The sequence below is a fragment of the Phacochoerus africanus genome, chromosome 16 (assembly GCF_016906955.1).
Source record: "Phacochoerus africanus isolate WHEZ1 chromosome 16, ROS_Pafr_v1, whole genome shotgun sequence".
NCBI classification, from domain to species: domain Eukaryota; kingdom Metazoa; phylum Chordata; class Mammalia; order Artiodactyla; family Suidae; genus Phacochoerus; species Phacochoerus africanus.
In genome coordinates, this window is record NC_062559.1 from 18,875,115 (window position 1) to 18,890,972 (window position 15,858).

Consider the following 15,858-nt stretch of genomic DNA (forward strand, 5'->3'; position numbering starts at 1 on the left):
GACCTTGTTATTTTTCCAGTCTATGTATCATAGTTTGCATCTGCTAATCCCAGACTTGCACTCCATCCTTCCCTTTGACATAACTTTTTTTGGAGGGAGCCATACTTGTGGCATGCAGAAGTTCCCAGGCCAGGGATTGAACCCACACCACAGTGTTCTTATTATGCATATATACTATGTACATTGTTGTAATTCTGGAGAATGTAATATTTTACAGACTTTCTCCACTCAGCATTAGAGCACAAGCAATTTCTCTGTCCCTTTGCCTTTGCAATAGATTTCAGTGATTTTATACTTTGAATAATTATTGGTTTGTTAAATACATCATTTCCTTTTTTAAAAAAATATAACAGCAGTGAAATTCCTGCACATGGTTGGGATTATCTTGGGAGATTTTATTTTTATTTTTATGTTTTTTGTCTTTTCTAGGGCTATACCCACGGCATATGGAGGTTCCCAGGCTAGGGGTCTAATTGGAGCTGTAGCTGCCAACCTACACCACAGCCACAGCAACACGGGATCCAAGCCATGTCTGCGACCTACACCACAGCTCATGGCAACACCAGATCCTTAACCCACTGAGTGAGGCCAGGGATCAAACCCGCAACCTCATGGTTCCTAGTAGGATTTTTTAACCACTGTGCCACAGTGGGAACTCTGGGAGATTTTTATTTTTTATTTTATTTTTTTGTCTTTTTAGGGCCGCACTCGTGGCATATGGAGATTCCCAGGCTAGGAGTCGAATTGGAGCTACAGCTGCTGCCAGCCTACACCACAGCCACAGCAACAGCGGATCTGAGTCGCATCTGCTACCTTCACAGGTCACAGCAACGCTGGATCCTTAACCCACTGAGCAAGGCCAGGGATTGAACCCATATCCTCATGGATGCTAGTCGGGTTCAGTAACTGCTGAGCCACAGCAGGAACTCCTGGAAGATCATTTTTGTTTTGCTTCTTTGATTAAGAATCTCTGCATTTTGGAGTTCCTGTTATGGCTCAGCAGATTATGAACCCGACTCGTATCCGTGAGGATGCAGGTTTAACCTCTGGCTTCACTCAATGGAGTAAGGATCTGGTTTTGCTGTGATCTGTGGTGTAGGTGGCAGATGAGGCTCGGATCTCATGTGGTTGTGGCAGTGGCAGTGGCGTAGGCCAGCAGCTGCAGCTACCAATTCAACCCCTAGCCATATACTGCAGGTGGGGCCCTAAGAAGCAAAAAAATAATAAAATAAAATCTCTGTATTTCTTTCCTGCTATTTGGGAATTTTGCTGTAATGTGGTTCTTTGGAAAGTTAGCTCGTCGTTAATATCAAGTCCCTAACTTGGGGTTGAACATAATAAACCTGTGTCAGTGTCTGGTGCAGGAGAGCAAGATTGTGCTGTCTTGGGACTCTGTATGCATCACACTCTAGACCTGCATTCTCCAGTGTGGGATGTGCTAGCCACTTGTAGTTATTTAATTAGAATTAAATGCAATGAAAAATTCAGTTCCTCACTGTCAAAAGAGCTATATTTCATGTGCCCAGTAGCCACGTGTGGCTAGTGGCTACCATATCAATAGCAGATACAGAACGTTTTCATCATTGCAGAAAGTTCTTTTGAATAGTGCAGCTCTGGTTATTCTGACTGCCAGTTTCTTAACCTTTTAGTGACAAGGAAGAACTGCTTACTTACAGAATTTTCCAGAGCAGAGGTCAGCAAACACTGACTTCGTGATTTTTGTATATAAAGTTTTATTGAGATGGAATGCAGCCACACCTATTTATCTGTTATCTGTTGCTACTTTTGTGTTACAGTGGCAGAGCTGAGTGTTGAGTAGCTGTGACAGATGAAGCCTAAATTAGTATTTCCCCTAGCCCTTTATGGAAAAGTTTGCTGACCCCTTTTATCTAGACCAGGATTTCTCAGCCTCAGCAGTATTGACATTTTGGTCCAGATAATTATTTGTTGTGAAGGGCTATCCTGTGCGTTGCATTGTAGGATGTTTAATAGCACCCCTGGCCTCTGTCCACTGGATGCTGGTGGCACCCTACCCCGTCCCCTGCCCTGTTTCGATAACCAAAAATTCTTCCACACATCGCTGAGCTGCTGCTGGGGAGCAGTATCACCCCTGGCTGAGAATCACTAATCTAAGGTATGTGGCTTAACACAGCCTTCACTTAGAGTACTGTGTGGGAGTGCTCACTCTAAAACAAAACCCGTTAAAAGAACAGAATAAACTAAGGAGTAGTTTTTATGCTACTGTACTTGAGCATTCCCTCCAGAAACAGAAGTGTTTTTTATAAAACATGAGTAACCAGAGTGGGCAGAGAGATGGAAGCGCTGAGGTTCCACAGTTCACTGTCTGCTAACTGAGCAGCAAGTAGAATGAAAGTTAGAGCAGCTCTGAAGTTATGTGGATGTGTGGTTTATTTTGCAGCTTTTGGGGGCCTGCTTCCTTTATAATACTAAGTAACTGCAGGGTTTTTCTTGTTTCTGCTGTGTGTGTAGGTGTCAATTGTGTATACCCAGCACCGTATGCCAAATCTGGCAAGAAGGAAGTTAATGTTTATTAAAATTATTAATAAATGCAGTAAATTGGTACTCATCTGTCTTATGATTGTGGTTTTAAGTGGTCCATATAGGCTCCTACCCTCGTTACCCAGAATAATTGAAAAAACTGGTTATATTTACCTCCATTACCTATTTGAATTAAACATCAAGACCTATAAAATTGTGTTCAGTTCTTTTAAGATCTAGTAATTGAATACATTTCAGAGTGGGGATTTTCAAAGCTATAGAAAATGGCAATGTTAAGAAATGAACTAATCTCTTTGTAAGAATATAGAATGCTATAGAGTATTGGGGCACAATTTTTAATACACAATGTATGTAGTATTTCCAAATTCTTAGTTTAAGCAGTAGAGTGAATTAGAATTGGGACAGTTGCCTTTCAAAGAGAGTATCAAATGTGACTTTATCTGGTTCTTCAAATTAAAATTAAAATTAAAAATTGGTATTGAGAGGAGTTCCCACTGTGGCACAGTGGGTTAATGATCTGGCTTGTCTCTGCAGCACTGCTGGTTTGATCCCTGGCCCAGCGCAGTGGGTTTAAGGATCCAGTGTTGCCACAGCTGTGGCGTACATAGGCCACAGGTACAGCTTGGATTTGATTCCTGGCCCAGGAACTTGCATATGCCGTGAGTGCAGCCAAAAACGGGGGAAAAAAAAAAGGTATTGAAAGGAATATGCAATATAAATCACATGTAATGAACCACACTTAGTGGGGAAATATCCATGTACCTAAATATCTAGGAAGGTAAGAAGTTTTGACTAATGAATTCAGGTGAATTTTAGGTGAACTTGCTTGTTCTGTACATGACATATTTCTGTTTGTTTTTCAGATCTTACCAATATATTTGAGTCCTTCCTGCCCCAGTTGTTGGCCTATCCCAACCCCATAGATCCTCTCAATGGTGATGCTGCAGCTATGTACCTCCATCGACCAGAAGAATACAAGCAGAAAATTAAAGGTAAGGCAAATAGGAGTCCCCTCGTGGCCTAACAGTTAAGGATTCAGCATTGTCGCTACTGTGGCAGGGTTGATCCCTGCCCCGTGAGCATGGCCAAAAAACTTTAAAAATTTAAATGGGAGTTCCCATCGTGGCTCAGTGGTTAACGAATCCAACTAGGAACCATGAGGATTGTGGGTTCGCTCCCTGCCCTTACTCAGTGGGTTAATGATCCGGCGTTGCCACGAGTGAGCTGTAGTGTAGGTCGCAGACGTGGCTTGGATCCCGTGTTGCTGTGTCTCTGGCATAGGACGGCAGCAACAGCTCCAATTGGATCCCAAGCCTGGGAACCTCCATCTGCCGCAGGTGTGGCCTTAAAAAGACCAAAAAAAAAAAAAATTTAAATAAAGGTAAGGCAAATAGTTTAACCTGAAGACAGATGAACTCAAGTCTGTTAGGTTTTGATCTTTAAAACCCCTTCTTGGAGTTCCCGTCGTGGCGCAGTGGTTAACGAATCCGACTAGGAACCATGAGGTTGCGGGTTCGGTCCCTGCCCCTGCTCAGTGGGTTAACGTTCCGGCGTTGCCGTGAGCTGTGGTGTAGGTTGCAGACGAGGCTCGGATCCCGAGTTGCTGTGGTTCTGGCGTAGGCCGGTGGCTACAGCTCCGATTCAACCCCTAGCCTGGGAATCTCCATATGCCACGGGAGCGGCCCAAGAAATAGCAAAAAGACCAAAAAAATAAAAAAATAAAACCCCTTCTTAGTTACTCATAATTTTTCTCAGGCCTCAAAAGAGACAGCTGTGGACTGGAGCAGAGCTCACTAGCCTCTTTAGGTTCTAGGGTCAGAGACACCTTTAGAAAGCTGGAGGTTTCAGCAAGGAAGAAGGGAGAGAGCAAAAAAAAAGGGGCGGGGGGGAGATGAGGAAGTAGGAGGCTTCCCAGTTGGGTGGTAGTAGATATAACCCAGCCAGAATCCCTGGGATCCTCTGTATGAAAGAACCTCTGCCTTCATTTGTGTAGTCTTGTAAAATTAGAATTCAGACTTGAGAGTAAAGTATTAATCAAAAGGCATAATCTCACCCTTGTTTACAAGTAGAATCATCCTGGCTCTTCAAAACAGCAGTTAACTTTAGGAGTTGGGAAATAATTATCCAAATTTATCATTAGACTTTTTTTTTAATTATATCATTTTACCTGTTAAATAAAAAATACCCTTCTTTTCTTGGTCCCATACTGATTTGCTAGTAGTTGAGGAAATTTACCTCTAAGGCACATTTCTATTCTAATACAGATACCTGGCCCCAGTGCCCTAGTGCTATGGATTTTTCTATTAAAACTTAAAAGCTGCTATTAAAATTTAGACACATGTAAGTAGTAGTAGCAGCGTTAGTTTGCTCATCCTTCAAGCTTTAGAATTCTATTTTCCCTTTCTTAGTTTACATGCTAACTGAACGTGAATTTTATTAAGATGAAAATGTGGTCGGTTGGTCAGAAACCTCTAAAGCTACGCTTGGGGTTACGACCATTCATCGCGTTGACCTTTTTTTTTTTTTGTCTTTCTGCTATTTCTTTGGGCTGCTCCCGCGGCATATGGAGGTTCCCAGGCTAGGGGTTGAATCGGAGCTGTAGCCACCGGCCTACGCCAGAGCCACAGCAACTCGGGATCCGAGCCTCGTCTGCAACCTACACCACAGCTCACGGCAACGCCGGATCGTTAACCCACTGAGCAGGGGCAGGGACCGAACCCGCAACCTCATGGTTCCTAGTCGGATTCGTTAACCACTGCGCCACAACGGGAACTCCGACCTTTTTTTTTTTTAACCTCTGTATATATTTGAGAATTTTCATAGTGAAAAATCTAGGTGCATAAAGTTCCACCAGGAAGGAGAAGAAATCAAAGTCCATGAAAACAAGCCTGCTTTGCTTAATAAATGGCAGGCATTGGTATTACCCCAATTTTTAGTATGACTGGTTCCTCTGCATAGCAGTTCAGAACGTGAGTGTCTGGCAGAGCATACAGCCCCTCTGAGTCCCTTTGCAGGAGCTGACAGTAGACATGAGGGATGAGAACCCAGAGTACATGGGTCTTCACTTTTAACTGTGAAGATAATGAGACAAATGGGAGCATTTGGGGTTATTTGTTGAAGAGTCGTTTTCCTTTCCTTCATTTTCTCATTCATCCCTGGTCTCAGGATATATTTTGGTACTTTTGTTGAGATAAAGTAAAAATAAATCTACTCCAGTTAATTTACGTAGGGTCTCAGGTGCTTTGCAAATTAATATCTAATCTCTGTAGTGAAATATTGACATAACCAAAGAAACATGAATTTCAAGAAAAAGGTGGTCATTTCCAGCCAGATAAAATTCTGTTATGAGACTTTAAGAAAATTTTGACATAGAATCACATAGTCGTGTCTACAACCCACAGATATCTTGGTGCAGAACATATTTTTTAGTTCTTAGACTCGTTATGCTTCACTGTTTAACGCTATTCTTGTTTTAGTACATACCTGCTGTGGTTCAGTTGCAAAGGGAACCCAACCTACGTTTTTATCTTGCAATGACAGCTCTAGCTTGGGGGCTCTGGATTTCTAGAACATTGGTATTGGCTATCAGTCTTCCTTAGTAACATGAGGAGAGCGTGGCTGCAGACCTGAGCTCACCCCAGCTTCCTACTCTGCCTTTGTGTGTGTGTGTGTGTGTGTGTGTGTGTGTCCGTGTCCCCCACCCCGTCTTTTCTATGTTTCCCCCTAAAGGAAATAGGAGATCCTGTCTTCTCTCTCAGACTCCGTTCCCTTGTCAGTCTGTGATCTTGTTCTTCATTTTCCCCTTCCTCCTGGCCCTATTGGTCGTCCGCCTCCACCTGTCTCCCCCACACCCCCAGTCTGTCGGGTGTCCCCATGTCAGAAGTCCCTGTCGGCTCCTCTGGGCTCCTTTAGGAGGCTTGCAGTTTCCTTCAATTTTCTCACTTCTCGCTCCCCTTGCCTTAAACTCCTGAAGTCAGTTTGTGTCCCCTCCTCTACCGAATCTGTCACCTCCTCTCTTCCTAATCGTTTGGACTTTTCTCAGGAGCCATTTTCCTCGAGCTCTGTGAACTTTTCTCTTTCCAACGTAATCATTCTCATAAGATGTCAGTCCTTCTGCCCCTCTCTTTCTCCCCCACCCATTAGGGAGGATATTCACCCCTTATAGCTTTAGATAATCCCCTCCAAGTAGGTGACTTCCATGCCTAGCATGAGAGGTCAGCGTATGTAACCTTTCTTACTGTGAATGTCAGCCATCAGTCACGTTACGTCAGTGCCGTGTTATTGGATGTGTCTCTAGGATGGGGCACCCTTGGAGCTGTCTGAAGATAGGTCACTTCCCTGCTCAGAAACCTCGCCTGAGTGGAATCGTATCCTGCCATTCAGAGCTGTGTTACTGTGTGTGATCTACATCTTTGCCTTTATTCCTCTAAATGCATCAGTATGTGACACGCAAATTGGATGAGTTTCAGAAACCCAACTCAGTTCATCAGGGAGAGTTTTCAACCCTACAAAAAAAAACAGAGAAAAATACCTTAATTATGTACCCACTATCCAACTATAGCAAAACCTGTGCGTTTTGCCTTATTGGCCTCAAATTGTCTTTTTTTTTCTTTTTTCTTAAATGATTCTTACCTTTTCCATGATAGCTCGTTTACAAATTTTCTTAAAGAAAACCAATGTCGTTCCCTCTTAATGTTGGGTTTTAACATCCTAGCCACTGCCTTCTCCCCTGTGCTTTTAGAAAGGCTCTGCCTTTCCCCTGGAGTGGCATCTCCTACACTGCAGCTGACAGCTGCTCCAAGGGTCAGTGCAGATACTGCCTTCCTGGCTCGGGGGCCACAGTCCCTTCCTCCTGCTTCCCTCTGATGGCACTTAGCCCCTGACTGCATTTATCTTTATCTATGTCTCCTGCTCATTAGTGACCTTGCTCTTCATTTTTCTGTCTCCTGAAAGGCCTTGTCCTAGTAAGCATTTAATACCCGTTGTTCTCCTTGAATATACTCAAGAAGGCTGAGAGTATCAAATTCGTGTCCAAGAACAACGTCAAAGTGCAGCAGCTTCTTTCTGCAAAGGAGGAAACAAAGTATCCAACCCATTGGAGAATAAAAATAAATTTTTTAAGACTTTAGTAGATATTTCTCTCTAAAAAAGTAAATTGGGAGTTCCCCTCCTGGCACAGCAGAAACAAATCCAACTAGGAACCATGAGGTTGCAGGTTTGATCCCTGGCCTCGCTCAGTGGGTTAAGAATCCTGCATTGCTGTGGCTGTGGTGTAGGCCCCTAGCCTGGGAATATGCCGCATGTGCAGCCCTAAAAAGCAAAAAATAAAAATAAACTAAGGTAAATTCCTGCCTAACCAGGGGCTTTGAAATCTCTTTATCTCAGCATAAAATTTCATTATAATGGATTTGTAGGAGTGTAAGTCAGAAGCTTGCAAACTTTTTCTGTGAAGGCCCAGATGTGGCCACATATGACCACTGTCACATACTCTTCTTTTTCTTTCTTTCTTCCTTTAAGGGAACTCTTTAAGGGAGTTCCCATTGTGGTGCAGTGGAAACGAATCTGAGTAGGAACCATGAGGTTGCAGGTTCAATCCCTGGCCTCACTCAGTGGGTCAAGGATCCGGCATTGCCATGAACTGTGGTATATAGGTCACAGACGCAGCTTGGATTGGCGTTACTGTGGCTCTGGCGTAGGCTGGCAGCAACAGCTCCAATTGGACCCCTAGCCTGGGAACCTCCATATGCCGTGGGTGTGGCCCTAGAAAGACAAAAGACAAAAAACACAAAAAAACCCCAACAATCCTTTGAAACTGTTAAGAATATTCTTAGTTGGCCTTTCACTGAATCATTCAGACTTGGTCCATTTGCCTTCTCTTTTAGTCCCTGCAACTCCATAGAAGAAAAAACAAAGCATAAGGATGTGAGAATGTGTTTTTCTGGAAAGGATTCTGTCCTTTTTCATATTGTGTGTAGGCTATTTACTTGAAAACCACCTGCACCTAGAACTTTTAGAATCAAACTTAATTGTTCAGCAGTTCCTAAAAATTGTTTTTCAGCTAGCAGATTCAGCCTAGCCTATAGCAGCATAAATCTTCAGGTAAAAATATATTAGTAGGTGATAAAGTCACTCAGGCTAGCTGTGTCCCCAGGTAGCAGCTCATTCCTGAGCAGATTGAGAGACCGTTTTTACCAGATGCTTCAGAAACCTGACAGGCAAGCTCTGTTTAGACTACAATCTATTCCTAAAATAATAGATTTAGGCTGACTGTAATTATATAACTGCAAATCTAAAAATGATGGGGTATTTCCTTATAAATTACTTGTGGAATCATAACTACTCCTGTTCTATCTAGGGGGTGGATGGTTTTATTAACATAGAAAGTGAAGTTCCCTTGTGGCACAGTGGGTTAAGAATCGGCATTGTCACTGCAGCAGCCTGGATTGCTGCTGTGGCACAGGTTCAGTCTCTGGCCTGGGAACTTCCCCATGCTGCAGGCGTGACCAAAAGCAAACAAACAAAAAACATAGAAAGTAAAAAAAAAAAAAAAAAGTGTGAGGTTTGCATTTCCCCAGTCCATCAAGTTTAGAGGAGTACAGCCATATCAGAGGGCAACAAGGAAAGAGGGAGAGGGTGACCTGGCTGGAGACCTGGGTGCTGACTAAGCCCAGACGCCGTCCTGGCTTTCCTGAGCCTTACAGCCAAAGCCCTGAGTGGTCAGCTGTCTCATATGCATCCACGTGGGCGGGAGGTGCTGGCCCACGGCAGGTCAGGGATGATGATGCAATGTATTTATTCCCCTGCAAATCACGTGTTCAGCTTTGCCTCTCTTACTAAGGGGGCAAAGCTTATAAACTCTGAAGACGTCTCCCTGTGCAGGTGTCCCCTCAGCTCTAATGACTGTCATAACTGTCGTCTTTGCCATTGTCTGTTGTCCCCGCCCCTCCTGCACGGGGAAAGCTTGAACTTCTCTGGGACTTGGTAGCTTTGGGGTTGCTGCAGCACAGGCCTGCCTCTACTAACTACCCCGTGTTTTCTTTATCCCCATCGCCTGTGCAGAGTACATCCAGAAATATGCAACGGAGGAGGCACTGAAAGAGCAGGAAGAAGGCACCGGAGACAGCTCATCGGAGAGCTCTATGTCTGACTTTTCGGAAGATGAGGCCCAGGATATGGAGTTGTAGTAGAAAAAGCACCTGCTTTCCAGAAAGACTATTATTTCCTAACCATGAGAAGCAGACTATAATATTCATATTTAAACAAAGCAATTTTTTTATTACTAAACAAGGTTTTTATGAATAATAGCATTGATATATATATATTATATATCACCCTTTAGATCTTGATTTCTTGGTCATTTCTCAACCTGAGGTGCATAGCATATTCCCACATTCCATTTTGGTAGCAATATGCGGTCTGAATGCATGCATTCATAAGTCCATTTGGCCAAGTCAGCCTCCGTGCTACTGAACTGTCAAAAGAAATAGCCGCTCTGATAGATAGACATGAGTAAAAATAACAGGAAAAAGTTGCTTTTATTGATGGTTCCAAAGAAACAAACCAAACCAACCAACTCTTGGACGTGAAGATAGAATAGTGCTTTTTCAAAATGGAAAGGAAAAAATTGGAGAGGAAAAGGCCTGCTGTGGGAGCGTTTAGAGCGAGCCACGTCAGCATCAGAGCTGCTCCTTCCTGGGCATCGTAGGTGACCCCATTTCTGTGGAGTAACGGTATAAAACAGGGAGCTAATTGGAGTATTGAAACTTAAAACAATTTTTTTGACTTGGATTTTAAGTACATTTTTATATGTAGATTCCTGCCCTTCTCGCTACCAGGCCCTGCAGCCACAAGTGTTTGCTTTGGAAGACCTTTTGGAAATGTTTTCTGAATCTGATTCTTTTTCTTGGGGGTAGACCTTGTAATCCAGACCTTTTTTGAGAGAACAGGACAGGAGAAAAGTGACTGGGAAGATGTTTCCTCTCATCCGACACCTGCAGAGTCACATCCTCGCCCTCTTGTTGGCCACTTTGAGACCGCTGCCCTGGACTGAGAGCTTTAAGTTTGAGGGTGGTTGTGGGTTTGGGTTTGTTTTTGTTTTGTTTTTGTTTTGGTGTGTGTGTGTGAATTGTGCTTAGACAGGTTGCAGATTTAATCTTCACCTACCAAGAGATGGCCTCCTCCTCGGACAGCCGCTCAGTGGACCATTAGACTCGGGAAGAAGACCCTTCTGGTGGCTGTCCCTCCTGGGTACTCTCATTCATGTTTTCGTTTTGTTTTCCCTTCTGCTGCTGCTCTTGGCAGCAGCTTGGTCATCGTCTGCTTGTGGGAGTGGGAAATGGGTATTTCAGACCCAGCACACATTCTAAATTTAAAACGAGTAATAATTGGAACAAATAAGGTTCTTGTGCCCAAAGTGACTCTACATGGGAAAAACAAACACAGCTTTTTTTTCAGAGTGAGACTGAATAGGAGGAAGGGATTCAGAAATAGGACGTAGTAGAACAGGTTTTGAAAGAAGAAAATTTTCTCTCATATATGTTAAGAGGAAATCAGACAGTTTAAATGCCTGCTAATCAAATGTTTACTCAGCTACCCATATGTCCAGGTTGCTGGCAGGGTTTCTTTCAGAAAGTGTTGGCCTGCTGAATTTGGAGAACTTCAGACAGTAGCTGTGTGGGGTTTTTTTGTTTGTTTGTTTTTTGCCACAACCAATAGGACAACAGCAGAATTAGCCAATCCTAAGATCTTCTAAAGATGATTTTTGAATGTCCCACGAGGATAATTTAATTTCTCTTTCCAATGTGTGTCTTTAGTTTAGAAGAGCTGTATTCCACAAGATTTGAGTCAATGAGGTTGGAAGATATCTTTTTTTTTAATTCAAAAAGCACAATCAATCTTTTCTTTGAAAAATCTATATAAAGTACAACTTGCTTTTAGCATGATTATTTTCCTAAATAAAAAGCAAAGAATTTACTTATTTTATGTTAATTACGGGCATGAAGCAAAGGTTTTCTTTTTTAAAAAAATTAAAAGTGCAGTTATGTAGGGCTGTGGTTAGTTCACCGTACTGAGTTATCTATCTAGCATTTGTGGCTTGTTGGAAGGGTAGTATTAACTATTTAACATGTAATGGTGTACTTTAACTCTTATCTAGCACGTTGTCTTCTCATTACTTTGGGGGAGGGAGGGTCTCTGCTGGCACTGTCTAACTTGCTTACCTGCTGAATTAGCAGTTTGCTTGTGCTATAGCTGTTACTTGTAGGTGCGACGTAGGGTAGGCTTAAAGTGCTGGGTGGTGACTTGAGTTCAAACAATAAAAAATTGTATTTTTTCAATATCGTATAAACAATAGTGTTCTAATTACCTTTCCAAAAAAAATAATGTCCAGATAATAATTGCTTTTAATCTTATCAAAAAACCAAAAACCTAGGAGAACCAAGTTTAGGGAAGGGATGTGAGCAGTGCCCCCGCTCTGCTCCCTAACTAAATCCGTGTTTCTCTAGCAAAAAACATCAGCTTGCCTGCCGATCGAGAGCTCCAGCACTAGGAACCCAGTGGTGCAGAATTTCCAAATAAAGATTTCTTGGGGGAGGATTTAAGGGCCAAGAAGCAGATCTGAGTGTGGATGCAAGTGTGTGTGCACATGTGTGAACCCATGCAGGTCTGTGTGATGAAGGCACGATTAGGCTTCTCTGTGAGCCCTGGACGCTCCGGGAATTGCTGGCCACATCCCGCTGGACCCTCTCGTTCTGTCCAAGTCTAGCCTTTCTGGGCACTCACCTTGGTCCTGTGCGTGTTTTTGGCTCTGTGTGGAGCTTTTTCCTCTCCACTGGGAAACTGACTTTGGATACGTTAAACAGAATCCCTTCTTACACCAACTTTCTGTCCCTTCCCTGTGCCTGAGAAAGGTAGGAGTAGGAAAGGAAGCTGGAAGAAGGCCTGGCTGTGACTCGGGACTCTCGGGCCCTCCATAATAGATGCTGGAGTGGGTCTGAAGCAGAGGGTAGCACAACATCAAAAGCTTTTCCAGGTTGTCCCATCATAGCTTTCAGAGAAGTATCCAGAGCCCGTCAGCAAAGCTGAACATTGTTGTCTCTGAAGGTGGTGGTAGGTCAGGGCTGCGTCCGCCTGTGGCCCTCCCCTTCCCTTCTAATACTCATCCTTGTTGAAACCTTACCTTTTGGCTCATCAGCACAAGCCCTTCTCTGCCCCTGTTCAAATGACTGAGCTCCACCTCTTGCCAAACACCAACAAGCAAGACGGCTGCACCACAGCAGCATGTGATCCACTGCCCGCCCGCTGCCCCAGCACCGGGGCCTCGTGGGTTGCGTTTATGATAGCCACCTAGACCCTGGCATTTTTGCTCTTTGCCTCCAATGGCACCTCCCTCCTTAAGCTTACTGTACAGTTTCAACCAGCGTTTTATACCAGTGAGATAGTTAGCAGAAGTTGCCACGTATCTCTCCGGTACCTAACGGTTTTCTTCCACTTCAAAAGCTGTTCTAATTGCCAACTGGCTGACCTAAGCTCCAGAAGAGTGTCTCCCCTCAATGGAATTTTTCCCGCAAAAGGCTCCCTGAAGCCCTAGTTGGCCTTGGCCTGGCACTTGTTTTTTTATTAGGCCTCCTGTCGGGATGGCTGAGAATCATGAAAGACAGATCCTCTGCTAGCCTCCGTGGTGAAGTTGTTTGACACCAAGTTCCTGAGAACTAGTGTTTGATTTTAAAAGGCATGTGACCCTTCTGTGTTCTAGGGACTCAATTAGAAAAGTGAAAGCCATTAACAAAAATTAGTAAGAGTATTATTCCTCTCACCAACTTCCTGACTGGGTTCTCGGTCTTGTTGACTGAAATCAAATCATTTCTGACTGGGCTCAAAGACCTGTGTTTCTTTGGACTTCTGAATCCATGTGCATATTTCCTCTGGCCACTGAACACCTTGGCGATTCCATTAGGGTCTGGATGGGGTGAGGTCTCTTGGGGAAGGGGGAGGAAGCCCTTGGGTGTGCAGGTTCTCCACTCACCTGAGGAAGGGCCAGGACTCTGAATTCAGCAAATACCCGTCTTGGCTGTGGGCTTGGGAAGAAATGGCCTTTATTTACTGATTGTATTTGGTACATATTGTGTGATACTTGAAGAGATAAAAGGGATTTACCAGCCCTTAATTGAAATCTAAGCTTTTTATCACTTATTTTTTCCTTGCCCTCTCTCCTCCCTTCCACCTTTTCCCTTGCATTGTGATGATCTAGTGGGCACTTCTGTCAACAAGACAAATGCCTCCTCTGACTATAACCTCTTAATAGTTGTGTATAATGAAAACTGTAAACTTTTTTAAATAAAATGTGTATATACCTTGGCAAATGTCTGGACCTTGATCAATAAGAGCTCCCATGATTACTAAGCCCTATTTTTCACCCTCCCTGTTCACCTGGCGCTTTTTTTTTTTATCCTTTTTTAGGACCGCACCGGCGGCACTTGGAGGTTCCCACCCAGGTTAGGGGTCTAATGGGAGCTTGTAGCCGCCAGCCTACACCACAGCCACAGCAACGTCAGACCCAAGCCGTGTCTGCAACCTACACCACAGCTCACGGCAACGCTGGATCCTTAACCTACTGAGTGAGGCCAGGGATTGAACCCTCAACCTCATGGTTCCTAGTCAGATTCATTTCCTCTGAGCCAGAGGAAAACTCACCTGGCTCCTCTGAGTAGCAGACATTGACTTTTTTTTTAAACAAGATTTACAAGGCAGGTGACCAGGTTATTGTGGGAAGGGAGTGCCACACGTAGAAGTAGTGTAATGACTGAGAGGCCTCCCCACCGAGCCCTACCTGTGTAACTCAAGTACTTGGCCTGGAGTTCACAGACAGTACGGCTTCGGGTGTTGCATGGGAAGCTGATCACAGCCCAACGTTTCAATGCCTTATTTTTTTTTTTTTTTTTGTCTTTGTTGTTGTTGTTGCTATTTCTTGGGCCGCTCCCGCGGCATATGGAGGTTCCCAGGCTAGGGGTTGAATCAGAGCTGTAGCCACCGGCCTACGCCAGAGCCATAGCAACGCGGGATCCGAGCCGCGTCTGCAACCTATACCACAGCTCATGGCAACACCAGATCCTTAACCCACTGAGCAAGGGCAGGGACCGAACCCGCAACCTCATGGTTCCTAGTCGGATTCGTTAACCACTGCGCCACAATGGGAACTCCTCAATGCCTTATTTCTAAAGCATATATTCACAACGGCCACCAGGTGGCGATGTTGCCTCAGTCGCTCAGAGAATCTACTTGGGCTGGGTTTTGTTAGGAGACCCTTAAGACAAAGGGGAGAGTTTGCCTTTGGTCACATGCTCTCATTCCTCCAACTCTCTGCCACTGTTTTCTTCTCCTTACTCTTTTCCCCCACATTTCCTCACTGCATCTGATGTTTTCCATAGTAGGCATGGCTTTGTATCTACCAGAGAGGAGGTACGGCCGCCCAGGAACTGTGCTCTGGTGCCAACGAACACTTCCAGCACCCCTGGCTGCCCCCAGTGCTCAGAAACAAGACAGCCACAGGTCCTAACTCCTCAGCCAGGGTGGTAATGGACCAAAGGACCGAATCAGCGCTGCGAGCCCTGTTCCACTCCTCTGTTAACCAGCTGTGCAGCCTCAGGCTCTGCATGGCCTCAAGTTCCTCTGTAACATGAGGTCCCTAAACTGATAGGTTCTCATAGACACTTGGACTCAGAACTCCATCCAGGCTCTGAAACAATACGATAGGATTTAGTTACTTGAAAAGCACCAAGGTTTCAAGACCAGAGTTTAGAGTTTTTGGACCCAAAGAGCTTTGAGAGTTTAGAGCACCCATTTTCCAGCTGGAAGGGAAATTAAGAGATCCATGGGTCATGGGAACAGTCCATCGAATTGATCTCTCACAAGGCAACTGCTTTACAAACTCCATGAGACGTCTTGGTGCATTCAGTGGGGTTTGGGTCTCCCACACACCAGCAATCTCACCCAGCATCGCTCTTAGCCTCAGTCCTGAGTGGCAGGTGGCTCACTGCTGCCTGCCTGAGGCACTGCCCCTTTCCTGAGAAGGGGGCCCCAGGATTTCCAAAGAAAGTTGTCCTCAAACAGAAAGTTGTGGGCTCAGAGCCCTAGAGCTTTTTACTCACAGTAAACTATTGTTATCTCTGAAAGCTGCTCTCTACCCTACGAAATACATTTCTGTGACACTAGATGCTGGTGTTTCCTTTTCCCCACCCAGAACCAGGGCACAGAGGATTTGACTGGATCCCACATCCTTGGACCCGCAGAGGCCCTGGGACCACCTAACAGACTGAGCAGCCTTGCTTATGAGGAGCCCAC

At 44.4% G+C, this 15,858-nt stretch overlaps 1 protein-coding gene across 3 annotated transcripts in view; it reads left to right on the forward strand.

Annotated features, from left to right (window-relative positions):
• The window catches only part of UBE2H (ubiquitin conjugating enzyme E2 H), a 115,180-nt gene extending 101,305 nt beyond the window's left edge, over positions 1-13,875 (forward strand). For all 3 annotated transcript variants that reach the window (XM_047763723.1, XM_047763722.1, XM_047763724.1), the window contains 2 exons: positions 3,384-3,512; positions 9,580-13,875. In XM_047763723.1, coding sequence (XP_047619679.1) covers positions 3,384-3,512; positions 9,580-9,704 — 254 coding nt within the window. In that variant the 3' untranslated portion in view covers positions 9,705-13,875. The remainder of the gene's footprint in view (positions 1-3,383; positions 3,513-9,579) is intronic.
• Positions 13,876-15,858: the final 1,983 nt, after the last annotated feature.